The sequence below is a fragment of the Schistocerca americana genome, chromosome 1 (genome assembly GCF_021461395.2).
Source record: "Schistocerca americana isolate TAMUIC-IGC-003095 chromosome 1, iqSchAmer2.1, whole genome shotgun sequence".
Lineage (NCBI taxonomy): Eukaryota > Metazoa > Arthropoda > Insecta > Orthoptera > Acrididae > Schistocerca > Schistocerca americana.
In genome coordinates this window covers 609,184,297-609,200,734 of record NC_060119.1, presented here as the reverse complement: position 1 = coordinate 609,200,734, position 16,438 = coordinate 609,184,297, and the positions used below count along the sequence as shown (strand labels likewise).

The 16,438-nt window shown below is 40.1% G+C and overlaps 1 protein-coding gene across 10 annotated transcripts in view; it reads left to right on the top strand.

The window, feature by feature from the left end:
• LOC124607261 (RNA binding protein fox-1 homolog 3-like) overlaps nucleotides 1–16,438 on the top strand; it is a 468,620-nt gene that overhangs the window by 424,646 nt on the left and 27,536 nt on the right. For 8 of the 10 annotated variants that reach the window (XM_047139554.1, XM_047139609.1, XM_047139592.1 and 5 more), the window contains one exon: nucleotides 2,032–2,098. In XM_047139554.1, the coding sequence (XP_046995510.1) occupies nucleotides 2,032–2,098 (67 nt within the window). The remainder of the gene's footprint in view (nucleotides 1–2,031; nucleotides 2,099–16,438) is intronic. The other 2 variants (XM_047139561.1, XM_047139546.1) reach the window with 1 other exon arrangement.

Sequence of the window (16,438 nt, the reverse complement as noted above, 5' to 3'; positions counted from 1 at the left end):
TTTGGAACTTTCTGTTTCTCTAGAGACTTGCGGTACACGGCTGTAGAAGGCGGGCAAGTTCTTTTGAGTGCTCTGTGGAGAATCGAATTGGTATCCAATCAGGTCCAGTGGACTTTCCTCTGTTGACTGATTTCAGTTGCTTTTATATTCCTTGGACACTTATTTTGATGTCAGCCATTTTTTCGTTTGTGCAAGGATTTAGAGAAGGAACTGCAGTGCGGTCTTCAGCTTTGAAACAGCTAAGGAAAAAGGTGTTTAGTATTTCAGCTTTACGCGTGTCTTCCTCTGTTTCAATGCCATCATCATCATCATCATCATCATCATCATCATCATCATCATCATCATCATCCCAGAGTGTCTTGGATATGCTGTTTCGAGCCACTTACTGATTTAACGTATGAGCAGAACTTCCTAGGATTTTCTGTCAAGTCGGTACATAGAATTTTACTTTCGAATTCACTGAACACTTCACACATAGCCCTCCTTATGCTAACTTTGACATCATTTAGCTTCTGTTTGTCTGAGAGGTTTTGGCTGCGTTTAAACTTGGAGTGAAGCTCTCTTTGCTTTCGTAGTAGTTTCCTAACTTTGTTGTTGAACCACAGTGGGTTTTTCCCATTCCTCACAGTTTTACTCGGCACGTACCTGTCTAAAACGCATTTTACGATTGCCTTGAACTTTTTCCATAAACACTCAACATGTCAGTGTCGAAACAGAAATTTTTGTTTTGATCTGTTTGGTAGTCTGAAATCTGCCTTCTATTACTCTTGCTAAACAGATAAATCTTCCTCCCTTTTTTTATATTCCTATTTACTTCCATATTCAGGGATGCTGCAACAGCCTTATGATCACTGATTCCCTGTTCTGTGCTTACAGAGTTAAAAATTCTGGGTCTGTCTGTTATCAGTAGGTCCAAGATGTTATCTCCATGAGTCGGGTCTCTGTTTAATTGCTCGAGGTAATTTTCGGATAGTGCACTCAGTATAATGTCACTCGATGCTCTGTCCTTACCACCCGTCCTAAACATCTGAGTGTCCCAGTCTATATCTGGTAAATTGAAATCTCCACCTAAGACTATAGCATGCTGAGGAAATTTATGTGAAATGTATTTCAGATTTTCTCTCAGTTGTTCCGCCACTAATGCTGCTGAGTCGGGAGGTCGGTAAAAGGAGCCAATTATTAACCTAGCTCGGTTGCTGAGTGTAACCTCCCCCCATAATAATTCACAGGAACTATCCACTTCTACTTCACTACAGGATAAACTACTATTAACAGTGACAAACACACCACCATCGGTTGCATTTACATTGGGTTTATTCTTGTGATGAACTGGGTATAATCACCATGTTTGGTTACTCTAAATATTGGAAGCCTCTAGTTCTTCTATCCTCAGTACCCCTCCTCTCACCATCTCCTTCCTCCTTCCATCCCCCACTCCCCTGCCCACCACCACACGTATTCTCTTCAAGAATGTTCTGCTGCAAATATTAACATGGAACTCTGTTGCCTTAATGCATTTAGATCAGATCAAATCAGTCCTGGCTGTTACATAACAGCAGACACTGATATCACATGTTAATTTTAAAGTCTTACTTTCTTTTGAAAAAAATGCAATTTTATAACAAAACTACTAAAAATTATGTTAATTGTATTTAAAAAAGCTGAAATCTTCCTAAACATCAGCAGAAAGTGCTGTAAAACCTTCTCTGGAATTGACTTATTGTATCTTTATTTGCACAGTCATTTAAGTTGTTCTCTGTTTGTAGTTTACTTTGTTATAATGTACAGTTTTCATATTGTAATGTGTGAAATTGAAAAAAGAAATTCAGAAAGCTATATACAGTTTATTGACAATTAAGGATACTACTGTAATGTAATTCTGTTTAATATGCTGCAATAAATTTTTTAGTTGTTTGCTAAACCAAAATGTTACTTTTGGCTATTATATGTTGACAAAATACATACGTGCACTTTAAATGAATGTCCACAGTGGATGACATTCCTCTAATACTGACATTGGTTTTTTCACAGTAGTGTCTACTATGATCCCTTCTTAGCGGCACATGCTGCAACGGCAGATCCAAATTACAGATTGCAGGTAAGCAATATACTTGAGTAACATAATTACTTTGTTTTTGGAATAGAGTGTAAGTTTTATATCTGCACTAAAGTTGATACAGTTATGATGGTAAAAAGACAACTTTGCATATGATATGATTAAACATTTATTTCAGTATTGGGCTGTTTTCCTTGTATAACATAAAGTATTTAACAGGACTGTTCTACTTTTGCTTTAGATTTATGGTTTGAAACAGTCTTAAAGAGGAAAAGGTACTTGAATTTTATGGATTTTAATTTGGATCTTCCCCTGTTTTGATTAACTGTTGTTTGTGATGCACATAAATGATCTCCAACTTGGGGTTTTAGAAGATACAAATGTTATTCTTTTAGCTGGTAATAATATTATAAGAACAGAATCAATGCCAGTTGCTTTACCAAAACAGCAACTAACATAACTTGAAAACATCAACATATGGTTCAAAGGAAATGGGTTACCATTGCAATTTGACAAGACTAAGTAAATACAGTTCAGTGCTCCTCGTATAACTTCACAAGCTACAAAAATAGGTTTTTAAAACAGTTGAATACAGGAAGCGGAGGCTACCGGTAGATGACAGCTTTAATAGATGTTTTGAATAATAAATAAACTAGTTTTTCTACCTATTTACATTCAATAATATTACGGAATCACTTTTTAGGGAAATTCAACGACATATAGGTGCAGTAATTTTAAGAATACAGAAACATACGGAAATAATAGTACCTGACAACAGTTCAAGAACACCCTACAGCAAATTCGTCGACTTTGCTGTGTGTGAAGGAAAATCCTAAAGTTTTAATTATTACTGGGAGAAAATTAGTCAATTTCTGTTGGCTTCATGTACGTATGTTCCCAGTTGTCGTGTACATTGAAATAATAGTGCTATTACTGGACCGAAGACAAAATTACACAGCCCATTGAAAAAGTGGATATGCACTGTGCCATTATATTTAGGATTCTGTAGCACTGTGCTTATGACAGTATGCAGCAAGGTTGTACCAGAACTGCATACTTGTACATATGAATAAACAAAGAACTAATTACGCAACTTTATTTTTTTGGTGTAATAATTGAAGAATTATTATTTAATGTACTTTGTTATTATTATGAATTTAATTCTACAGTCAGACCAAAAGCAGTTGACATTAGTACATGAAGTAGTCAGATGCACGGGTCAATAAACACACACATCATTGAATAGATCACATCAGTAACTTTTGTCAGTTTACAGCAGGGCTTCACAACATACGTGCTCATGGAGCAAGCTGTGAGCAGCAAGGCGCGAGCACGCTACCCCCACTACGGGACCAGAGCGGAGAGTGGGGAGAGTCACGTGAGGCACACAACAGCTGCCGCTAGTCAATGTAAATCCGCGGCCACCTGCAGGGATATCACTCACGAATAATTACTGCGACAAATGAAATAAATAAAGGAGAATGTACACGTCCCACATAATTTTATTAGCTTAGTGTATGCCTCTACATTCGTATTAATTTGTGAACTGTTACACAATAAAAGGTGTCACTGAAGTGTGGTATTCTCGGTTATCTTGTACTTTTTGCCCTTTACAATTGCATCTATGCTAAGAGTAATTGTTCTTGTGCATTGTAGGCGCAGCGTGCAGTTTAAATTTCGATCAGACAATGCGTTTCTCAGGTGCGTCTTGTTACATTTCATTGCAGAGAACAGTTGTTCACAAAGATACGTGGAACCCAACATTGATATTATTGTAGCTGCCAGTTTGTGCAAACGAGGAAATCTATCCTGAGGGAAGTGTCTGTAGAATTCCAAAATGTTTTTCTTGTTCTGAAAGTTGTCTCTGTATTCTCTGTCACATTGCAGGTCAATAATTTCTGGTTGCAGCTCAGGACGAATCTCTTCAATATTCGCTGAATATGGAGAGGAGAACAGATAAAAATCACTGTCTAGTGCTGTCAGATCTTGAAAGTGTTGATCAAATTCTTCCTTAAGGGCAACTAAACTATGTGAATAACGTTCACAGTCTTTGTGAACATCTTGCATGGATGATAATTTAGGAAAATTAGCTAGATTTCCTGTTTCCAGCTGACTCACCCAAAGTGTCAATTTCATTTTATAAGCTCGTATTCGATCTATGAAGTGAGTAATTAGCAGATCTTTACCTTGTAGGGAAATGCTTAAAGCATTCAGATGGCTAGTTAAATCTGCTAAGAATGCGAGATCACATTTCCATGAAGGCTCTTTCAATTCAAGAACACACATGTTATTTATTTCCATGAACATATTTATCTCATCTAATAGGCAAAAAAATCGATTTAATAATTCGCCACGACTAAGCCAGCAGACCTCGCTGTAATAAGGCAGGCTTTCTACATCCTCAAGAAAGCTTTTAAATTGCCTGTGTTGTAGCCCATGCTTCCTTATATAATTGGTTGTACGAACAACAACACTCATCACATTTTTTAGAGTGATACTCTTTGCACATAAGTTTTCCTGGTGGATCACACAGTGAACGCCCCTTGTTCCATTCGCCACGGTCAGTTTTTGCATTTTCTCCTTCAACAGCCCAACGAAACCTGATTCCCCCCCCCCCCCCTCTGTCATCGCTGGTGCACCGTCTATAGACACTGAAACTAAAGAATTCCAGGACAATCCTATATTTTCAACACTTTCTTCAACACTACTTAAAATATCACCTCCGGTTGTAGTGTTCTTCATGGCTACTACATCGAGGAGCTCCTCCCTCACCTGAAGATCTCTATTAACACCTCTAATAAATATGCCAAGCTGCACTGTTCCAGTGATATCAACACTTTCGTCCAGAGCTAGCTAGAGAATACGCCATAAAATCTTCACAGATATTTGCAAGCTGGCTCTGGATGTCATCTGCCGTGTCCTGTATGCGGCGCATAATGGTCATGTTAGATAATGGCACAATCCGAAACTGTTCAATTTGAGATGGACACAAATGTTCCGCTTTAACTACCATTCATTCTTTTATTAAATCGCTATCAGTGAAGCAAAGCAATTTTGTAACTCACTCTGAGAGCTGCCTCAGTTGATTTTTCTTCGTCGTCCAGATCTTCTTCGAATAGCTTCCTTTTAAGTTTAATAACTCCCTGTGCACGATCTGGTCCATCACATTATCCACTTCCGTAGTCTTTCGCGTGGTATGACATATAATGTCGCTGCAATTTAAATTTCCTGAAAGAATTCAGTGTTTTGTGACATACTAAACATTTTGCATCACACTCTTTTTCTGTAAACAGATACAATTCCTCCCAATGGGGGTTGAACTTTGAAAGCATGGTTGGGGTTACACAACGGCGATTTGACATGGTTCTTAACCAGCGAAGCGAGTGTTAGAGCGGATTGTAGTACTTTAAATGTTACACAGTCGGCGCGAATTCAATAGGCACGCTGTGGCCCTATTCAAACGTGCACGCGCATTTCCCCTCCCTCCCTACTCCTCCCCCTTGCACCTGCTCGCGAGCATGTGCCTGAGCAGATGCGAGTACTCACGCTCAAAACCGGCCAGTTGTTAAGCCCTGGTTTACAGCATCCCAACATGAATCAAAACTTAGAGAATGACTTCTTAAAAGAAATGTTCATTTGTTTCTGTATATCACATAAAAAACCAATGTCACAATTATACAGGGTGTTTTTTTATTTTATTTATTATTTTTTTTTTTTTTTTCCTCCCACCCCTCCACCGCCTACAAGCTCTCTGGATTGAACAATGAGAGAATCATACTTTGTTACAGACACTGTGGTCTAATGCACACTTTACCATGCAGCCACAGTTATAGACTTACAATATGCATTGTTTCCTGCTAGATGGTGGTACTATTCCTCATACATCATGCCCTAGCGCCCTGTCCTGCCACAGTAATTTGTAATGTTGTGTCCGATTCACTCTTGTTGCTGACTCGTCTTGTAGTGGATGTGATACAGCATTGTGTACAGTGGTACGCTTTTCAAATTGAGAGCTTGCTGACATGATGTCTACTTGTGGAATGGCAAATGGCAATGGGCAACAGGTGGCAAGGTTGTATCTGGAGATCTATCCCTGCCAGCAACCACAGCATTCAATGTTTGCAACTGTGTTTCACCATCTGTCTGAGACAGGGTTGTTTCAGGAAGTAGGAAATCTTGAAGGACGTACTCAAAATGTCTGGACAGCAGACTTGGTGGTAATTGTGATTAACACTGTGAAAGGCAACTGTCATATCAGTACCAGGCAGTTGGCCTCCCAGTACAGTGTAAGCCAAACGACCATGTGGAACATTGTCTGTGACGATTGTTACTACCCTTATCACTTACAGCATGTGCAGGATTTGTTAGCAACACATTTTCCTCATCAGGAGCAGTTTTGTCACTGGTTTCTTCACCAGGCAACTGTGATTCCAAGATTCGTGTCATCCATCCTATTCACAGATGAAGCCAACTTTATGCAGAATTGTATCTCCATCTTTGATAACAGTCATCTGTGGGATATAATACAGAACCCCCATGGTATGGCAACAGCAAATTATTGGGTCGGTGCAGCCAGAATGTGTGGGCCGGGATAATCGGTGACCATTTTTTGGGTCCATTCTTCCTTCCAAGCCACCCAATAAGGCGGAACTATCAGCATTTCTTGCGGGTGACTTTGTCTCCCCTGGTGAAAGAAGTGCCGCTGATTCAAAGTGTTATGTGGCTGCTACATGATTGTGCTTCAGCCCACTTAGCCATTACCGTCCGGATGCATCTCAATTGTGTCTTCCCTGGTTGATCGATCAGATGAGGGCGTCGAGTTGCATGGCCTGCTCGTTCATTGGCTCTCAACCCTTGCAATTCCCGGTTATGGGGCCATCTTAAAAGTAGCGTGTGTGCAGAGCTCATTCCAGATGTAGAGATACTGGAGCAGCATAATCAAGCTGCCTTTGACACTGTTCAGATGCAACCTGGTGATGTGAATGTCTGAGACAGAACATGCTATGGTATATATGTGCATGCATTGAGGCACACAGAAACAGTTTTCAATGCATACTGTTACTGTGGCTGTGTGGTACAGTGTATGTTAGACTGAAATCTCTGTAACAATGTATGACTGAATAAATGGTCTCTGGTGTGGAAACCATGCATTGCCAGATGTAAGTTCATTAGATATTTTTTGTTCCGTATACTCTCATTGAAAAATACCTAGAGTTTGTACGCAGTTGAAAAAAATCGCCCTGTATATCATCCAAGCAGGTGTTTCCTGTTGCGAAGTTGCTGCAGTTACTGTCCCATTTTGAAGATGGGCATCATCCCTCGGCATGTCTCATCATATAGAAACAAAATAATAGTCCCAAACAATATCTGTGATCTTACCTATGATACACTGCTTTGTACTTCTTACATGTGTCATTCATCGTAAGAAGACTCCTCTGGAGTGATATATTTCACCACATGGTCTCCCACTTAGAATAGCCCTACAGCAAATGCGAAAAAAGGTTGAATAGAGGGGGGGGGGGGGGAAACATGTAGTCACAAACTTTTGTACAGTGGTGGGATGGAGTGTCATGAACAATGCACTAAAAATCGCAACCAGTGGGAAGAGCATTTCAAGATTAACTTTTTATGTATTTCTTGAATAACACCAAAACTGCAGCTTCTGGCAAAAATGTTTTCCAGTAAAGAGTTATATGAGTAGACAAAATAACTTCACTGAGCTCGTGTTTATTACTGGAGTGATTTTAAGTTTCTTAAATGAGTACTTACTTGCAGTTGTTAAGTGAGCTACATGTGAAACAATTAAACAGCTGGAGCTGTTGGCTATTTACCACACTGAAGAGCCTGTCCCAAGTGTAACATGCTGTCAGTATGCATTCAACAATGTTGTTTTCACTGTCTCCAGTACCACTGGCTGGAATACTTTTTACGGCAAGAGTGGTAATAAATGCATTGCCTCAGCCTTAGGTGTCCCACAATCTAAAGAGAATCAGATACTTACATTCCCTTACATTTCTATTCCCCCACCAACCTCATCCCCTCCACTCTTACACTCTGGGAAAACGAAGTTATCCCTAATATGGCTCTACTACGTTTAATAGTTGTTCCTAACCCACTTCATTTAACAATAAACATTAATGTTATACCATTAAAACACTGTTTTTAATAATCTGACAATAGAAAATCCAGGATGGGATAATGACAATATTATGAAAAGGATAGATTGCTGCTCACACTATAATGGAGATGTTTAGTTGCAGACAGGCACAACAAAAAGACTTGATAAACTAGTAAGCTTTCGGCCTGAAGGCCTTCTTCTGGAGTAGACGCAACACAACACAACACGCACACATGCGTGCTTGTTTGTAAGTCTTTTTCCTCTGCTTGTCTGCGACTCAGCATCTTCACCATATGGTGAGGAGCAATCTATCCTTTTCATAATACTGTCATTTTAATAAAACGTGATTTTCCATCTCCAGCAATGTGGAAACAAGTAGTCACTTTGGGTAACATTTTTGCTAGAAGCTGCAGTTTTCAAGTTGTTCATGAAAAACATAAAAGAAGTGACCCTTAAAGGTCCCATTGCCCCCCCCCCCCCCCCCCCCCCCCCCGCCCCCTCCCCGCCCCCCTCCACACACAAACGCGCGCGCGCGCGCGAGCACCAGTCACTATTTTTAGTATGTTGTTCATAACACTCCATCCCTTGACTGCACAAAAATTTGTGACTCCGTGATATTTTCCGCTAATTTTTGTTCTCTGACTGGACTACAAGAATGATATCACTGTAAGTATGGCTACCTGTCTTACGTCTCGTGTAAAGTTATATAGACCTCTTTGGACATATATCTATTTAACTGCTGACACGTTTTATGAAGCTAATAACAATAATCTTATTGGGGAAAATAAGTGGGCCTTCTATTTGAATGTTTCATTTTTTTATCTTGACCGTGAACACACAAGTTATAACACTATTATAACTGAAAGAATGTGCCATCCCATTTGCACATGAAACCTTCAGGTGGTAACAAATATTACTGGTTCAGTATAACTGTAATAATGTGTAATGAGCTTGTGCATTTGCATCAAACACTGCTTTTTCATTACAATATTTGAAACTTAATGGCATTGGCGTATAGTTAGAATAATGTGTTTCCATGTATCTTGTATATCATTTCATCCCATAATGGCTTTTAGTTTTGTCTTAATACTACTCATGTTGAGAAAAAGCAGAACACCTTAAATGACTAGGGATAGTATGTTTGTATTCACAGAACATGTACATTAGTGTGTTCTGCAGAAATGGTTAGCATTTCAGTCACCTCACTTCATTATTTGTCCTGTTGTTTAGTAGGCACCATGGGCTGTGATAACTTATTTCATGTGTGATTGCATTGATGCGTATACAGCGCGAATGGCATGTTGTGGTATAGTTGCATTCAAGTGGTTTCATGTTCATTTGTGGTTGTTGGCGTTGGGTCACAGCACAGCACCCGTCGTTTCACCATATCCTACACATTTTTGACTGGCGACAAGTCTGGTGATCAGGTGGGCCAGACCAAAAAGTCTGACATCCTGTGACAACAAGAAGGTACCTCTGGTTGTGCATTGTGTTACTGAAAAATGGTGCCTGGGTAGTCACAGGATGTCACTGATGTAGGTCACACTGGTCGCAGTGCCGTGGACATGCAGGAACTGTAGTTTGTGGTTGTACTTAATAGCGCCCCACACCATAAGGCCTTGAGATGGTACTGTATGACTTAAGCAGATGCAGTCACTATGATGCTGCTCCACAGTTTGCGGCGATCCAAAATGCATCTATCAGTTTCAAACACACACAACGTGGATTCATCCAGAAACACTGTTTGATGTCATTCGTGTCCCCAGTGATGATGTTGTTCCATACGCCATTGCCATCTAGCATGTTTCTGCACATTCATCAAAGGCAGGCAGAGAAGTGGACACAGAGTATGTAACCCATGCCCTAATAAATGGCAATGGGCTATAACCCCTGATAGTGTATGATATGTTACACTGTCCCACTACAGCCAAGGAGGACACAGATCTGCACTGCAATGCCATTTGGATGAGGTGTTAATCTTCTTAGAGTGTGGTCTGTGTGGTGTAACCTGACACATCTTGTCTTGTTCTATGGCCTTCCATGAACCATTCCGCGCACACCCGTTGCACTGCTAAAACACTCTGTCCCACACAAGCAGCAATTTCCCAGATGCATGCTTCTAATGCCAATGATACGTACTCTTTCAAACACAGTGATTTGATGGTATGGTTCGCACATACGTCTGGAAGGCATCCTGCACGTCTGCTCAAGTCACACTGATCCGTTGCCTTTGGTTTATACCAACAATGGGAGCTGCAGTCACATTTTACCGGTATGTGGTGGTGTGCCATGATATCAGTGTTCACCTTCAACCCGCAGTCTGTCATGATTGAAAAGGTATCATTTCCGGAAATGTACTAATATACAAGTTGTATGAATATGAACGTACTACCTCTAGTCATTTAAAAAAAAAAACTAATTTTTATTTTATTTTTATTTTTTTCTGAACTTCAGTGTAATATAGGCAAAATTACGTTTGGAGTGTTCGGACACTAAAATTCTTAAGACTTCCATAGTGCAGTACCTTTACCTCTTCGAACTGTTATTTCTGCCTCACAAATTTGCTGTTCCTATCTTCAATATTTCCCTGTTTGATTACATTTATCACCCATTTACAACTTAAGCAAGCTTTATTCAGTACAAAATTGGAGTAAATCTAAAAATATTAAATATTTCACATCTGTTGAAATTGCATTTCACACGTAATTCCGTAGACACTTTTCTTTCGCTATCATTCCTCCTCTACTCCCCAGAGTTGGTATGCCTGTGTATATTAAATCCTTCTCTTATCTCAACGTAGGTGTAGGCCCTCCTTCCTTCATACACATAACCTATTTCTAAAATGCGTATATATTTGGGCACACCATTCTTTTTGAAAACAATACTTCCTTCTCAACACTTTTACTTCTGAATTGCATATAGAAAATTTAAACCAACTGGTTACAGGGTTTTTCTTCTCATCTCCATTTTCTAAGTACCCATCTGAACCATTTTAGCCAGAAATGATTGTCAGTAAGCTACATGTATTCCCTTTTAGCTAACAATGCTTGCCATTAATTTGCTCTTTAGAGAATTACAGTAGCTTCCCATACAGTGTATTTATGCAGTTATGAAGGCATGTTATAACTCTTACTTTTAATGTGGATGTACTGCCTCATAAATAAAGTTGTTGGTCAACTACCTTGGCTATTTGTGCCCTCGTCAGTGTGACATTGCTAACATAAACAAAATCTATGCTGGTGCTTAATATAACAAAGTTCCTGCCATCGCTAACACATTACACTATCAAATGAAAAATCCAGGAATAGATATGGCTGCTTCATGTACAGGGGATGAAGGTGGGGACTGGAATTTCATCACAGGTGGAGCATAATCTGGGCTCTATCCAAAAATGGTATTCAAACTGTAGTGGGGAAAAAAAAAGGAATGGTCTCACAATGAGGTCTTATGTATACAGTTAACACAGAGATCTGTTGCCTAAAAGAGGGAAGTAAGAAAGAAAAATATCAGGTTTGTTGATACCAAGAAAGGAAGGAAGATAGCCCCGAACACAGATACCATTCCCACTCCCCACCCTCAGATCCCTTTCTTGAGGAATGAGGTTCTCCATGATCGCTACTTGATGGACTGGAGGATAAGGATGATTATCAGTCCTACACACCAGCTTCACCCCACAGGCCCTGAGAAATGGTGTCATTGATTATACATGAAGCATTGGAAAATGCTCCTAGAATGTATATTTATCAGAAACAAAAAAATTAAAGAACTAAATCAAGAATATGATGTACATACATACATAAGATGCTTAAATGTCTGTTACATCTTAAGAAACATTGGGTGACAGACTAAAAGAGAGATTCTTCAGATACAAACAAAGTGAACCCGTTTGCCATTTACATCTCCAGAGAACATCAGTGAAAGTTAGTGATCTGAATGACCATTTTATACAGGGTGTTAGAAAAAGGTACAGCCAAACTTTCAGGAAACATTCCTCACACACTAATAAAGAAAAGATGTTATGTGGACATGTGTCCGGAAACGCTTAATTTCCATGTTAGAGCTCATTTTAGTTTCTTCCACCTACACTCAATGGAGCACATTATCAGGATTTCATACGTGATACTCTACCTGTGCTGCTAGAACATGTGCCTTTACAAGTACGACACAACATGTGGTTCAAGCATGATGGAGATCCTGCACATTTCAGTCGAAGTGTTCGTACGCTTCCAGCAACAGATTCGGTGACCGATGGATTGGTAGAGGCGGACCAATTCCATGGCCTCCACGCTCTCCTGACCTCAACCCTCTTGACTTTCATTTATGGGGGCATTTGAAAGCTCTTGTCTACGCAACCCCGGTACCAAATGTAGAGACTCTTCGTGCTCGTATTGTGGACGGCTGTGATACAATACGCCATTCTCCAGGGCTGCATCAGCGCATCAGGGATTCCATGCAACGGAGGGTGGATGCATGTATCCTCGCTAACAGAGGACATTTTGAACATTTCCTGTAACAAAGTGTTTGAAGTCACGCTGGTACGTTCTTTTGCTGTGTGTTTCCATTCCATGATTAATGTGATTTGAAGAGAAGTAATAAAATGAGCTCTAACATGGAAAGTAAGCATTTCCGGACACATGTCCACATAACACATTTTCTTTCTTTGTGTGTGAGGAATGTTTCCTGAAAGTTTGGCCGTCACTTTTTGTAACACCCTGTATACCATGGAAGATCATGTACCCTGCCAGCACAAGAATCATCACACCATTTTAACATGAATGAAAGTGATGGTATCTTGTGACAAAAGTAGCATGTTCCCATGACTGATAAAGATTCCAGTGTTAAAACTAAAGGAGCTGCAAATTGTGATCAAGTATTATCCCCAATGGTAACCATTTATACATCTTAAAACGCTGGCTGCACCTTAAAGGGGCTTGAAACGCGACACAATGGAGTATTACAGGAATGTTATATGGTAAGGGAAAGTGACAATAATGGAATATACATTGAAGTGCCAAAGAAAATGGTATAGGTGGACATATTCAAATACAAACAGGCAGAATATGGTGCTGCGGTTGGCAAAGCATATATAAGACCTCAAGTGTCTGGTGCAGTTGTTAGATTGGTTACTGCTGCTACAGTGGCAAGTTATCAAGATTTAAGTCAGTTTGAACATGGTGTTAGTAGACACATGAGTGATGGGACACATTATCTCCGAGGTAGCGATGAAATGGGGATTTTCCCTTACGACCAATTCAAAAGTTTACCGTGAATACCAGGAATCCGGTAAAACATCAGATCTCTGACATCGCTGCGGCCAGATAAAGATCCTGCAATGACTGAAGAGAATTGTTCAATGCGACACAAGTGCACCATCCCGCAAATTGCTGCAGATTTCAGTGCTGGCCGTCAACGAGTGTCAGCATGCGAACCATACAATGAACTATCATCGATATGGGCTTTTGGAACTGAAGGCCCACTCGTGACTGCTCGACACAAAGCTTTATGCCTCACCTTGGCCAGTCAACACCGACACTGTACTATTGATGAGTGGAAAAATGTTACCTAGTTGGATGAGTCTCATTTCAAATTGTATCTAGTGGATGGACGTGTACGGGTATGGAGACAACTTCATGAATCCATGGATTCACAAGCGTACCCTGAATATCTGGAATCCAGTAAAAGTCAAATCTTCAACATCACTGTGGCCAGAAAAAGATACTGCAAGAGTGGGACCAACAACGACTGAAGAGAATCATTCAGTGTGACAGAAGTGCAACCCTTCGGCAGATTTCAATGCTGGGCCATCAACAAGTGCCGGCGTGTGAACTATCATCGATATGGGCTTTTGGATCCTTGATGACTGCACGACACACAGCTTTATGCCCCGCCTGGGCTTATCAACACAGACATTGTACTGTTGATGACTGGAAACATGTTGTCTGGTCAGACGACTATCATTTGAAATTTTATGGAGCAGATAGATGTGTACAGGTATGGAGACAATCACATGAATCCAAGGACCCTGCATGTCAGCAGGGGACTGTTCAAGCTGGTGGAGGCTCTGTAATGGTGTGGAGCATGTGCAGTTGGAGTGATATGGGATCCCTGATACATCTAGATATGATTCTGATAGGTGACATGTACGTAAGCATCCTGTCTGATCATCTGCATCCATTCATGTCTATTGTGAACTCCGATGGTCTTGCGCAATTCCAGCAGGACAACACAACACCCCACACGTCCAGAATTGCTACAGAGTGGCTCCAGGAACACTCTTCTGAGTTTAAACACTTCTGCTGGCCTTCAAACTCTCCAGACATGAACATTATTGAGCATATCTGGGGTGCCTGGCAATGTGCTGTTGAGAGAGAGAGAGTTGAATTTAAACTGGAAGTCAGCGGGCTCCCATGGTCATTGCCACTGAAGGTAAAATCTTCTAGAGTGTCGGGTAATATCTTTTTTTAGTTCCAGTTTCTTCTACTTGTCTGACATTTCGACCCCTCTGCCCAGATCCTTTTCAGGATGTTGTGTTGTTTGTGATTAGCTGAACAGTGTTGAAGACCAATGTTGTGTTCACTTAGAAGCAGTAGTTTTCCTGTGCTTGTGCTGAAGAACTGGGATTATTGTCTAAAATTCCTCTGGCTACCATTGGTGGGCCATCATTATTGGATAAAAGCAAAACAGGCTATGCAAGAGAGCAGAATGTTCATCAAAATAATATTAATGTGCTGCAGAGAAGGCTTTCTGGATGATGATTATATTGCCTCATGCTCTGCGGGTATGTATTATCTTCCTTCATGGTCAGAAGCCACAAAGCTGGGAGCCTACGCTGCCTTTTCTGTTAAAGTTACGCTCAATCACTTTTTGTGCTTCTGTTCTATAAATGTTCATTTCCTTGGCCTGTACATGTAGGTTGTTGAAATCAATGTCTTGGGCTCAGTTCTCCCACTGACCACTACTACAGATGTCACACTTCATTTTAACCATGTGTGGTATTTGTATTCCTAAATAAGTTGCTCTACACTCCTTCCTGTTTCACCTGTGTACATTCTGCCACAGCTACACACGATTTCATAGACTCCTGCAATGTGGATGTAACCATAAGCGTCCATTTTGCATCGGAAAAAGTCCAATATTTAGGTCTGATTGAAAAATCTGTTCTTTATATCGTTTCCCCATTGAATTCTGTAGATGAGGTTGATAACTCGGCAAGTGAATGAAAATATAAGAGTGTGAAAACACGGATGCTCATCTTTTGTATTAGCATAATTAAAATTTGGATCAATAAGCTGGTCCACAGTCAAATCATTATAGATGTTCTCTGTCTTTGTTTTCTTTAATAAAGTAAAATCAAACTCCAGCTGATACAGCAACTGATATGAAGGCACAGGAAGACATTTTGTTGAAAACTGCTTTCTTCTGGGCTGGATGGTGGTGTGAAGTGGTATCTGAACATATGTTTGTGTCAGTAGGCTTTCTATACACTCTATGTCCTAGAATGTTGTCAGATCTTCTAAATAACAACAAATCTAGAAATGGGAGAGCGATGTTACCCTCTACCTCCAAGGTGAAGTAGATTTTGGGGTGAATCTAGTTTAACAAATTGTGGAATTGTGAAGCTCTTCGTTGCTGTGTGGCCAAATAACAAATGCGTCTCCCACATAGTGGAGCCAACAAGAAGGCTCTAGAGGCACTATACTAAATACCTGTTGCTTGAAATGTTCAGTGAGAATATCTGCTTCTAATGGTGACAAATGTGAATCCATAGCAGCACCATCAGACTGTTCATAAAATATTTATATTTAAAATAGCTTAATTGTAGACATAACTTGATAAGATTGCACACATCTGGAGCAACTTTCTCAGCTATAAAACTTTCTTGGCGAGACAGCTGTAAGGGTGTAAGATTCTTGGTAATACACCTGTTTGTTCTGGAGTCTAAAAAGTTTCTTTCACTTTGCGAACAATTCTGTTCCTTTGGTCATTTTTTAACTTGCATAACAAAGGATCAACCAATAGTTCTTCCCACTTCTTGCAGTATTCCACAGCATCCACAACTACTGTAGCAGTTCCCGTATTCACTTTGGTCACCACGATGCTTTTGTTTCTCTTGAAGTCTACAAGAGCCTTTCTTTCCTGCACTGTGGTGTTGCTTCTGGGCAGTTTCATTTCTGTCAAAATATTGATTGATAAGAAGAAATCAAGGAGGAAAACGTTGTGGCCTAAAAGCAAGAACTGTTTAAAAAAATTATTATTATAGTTTT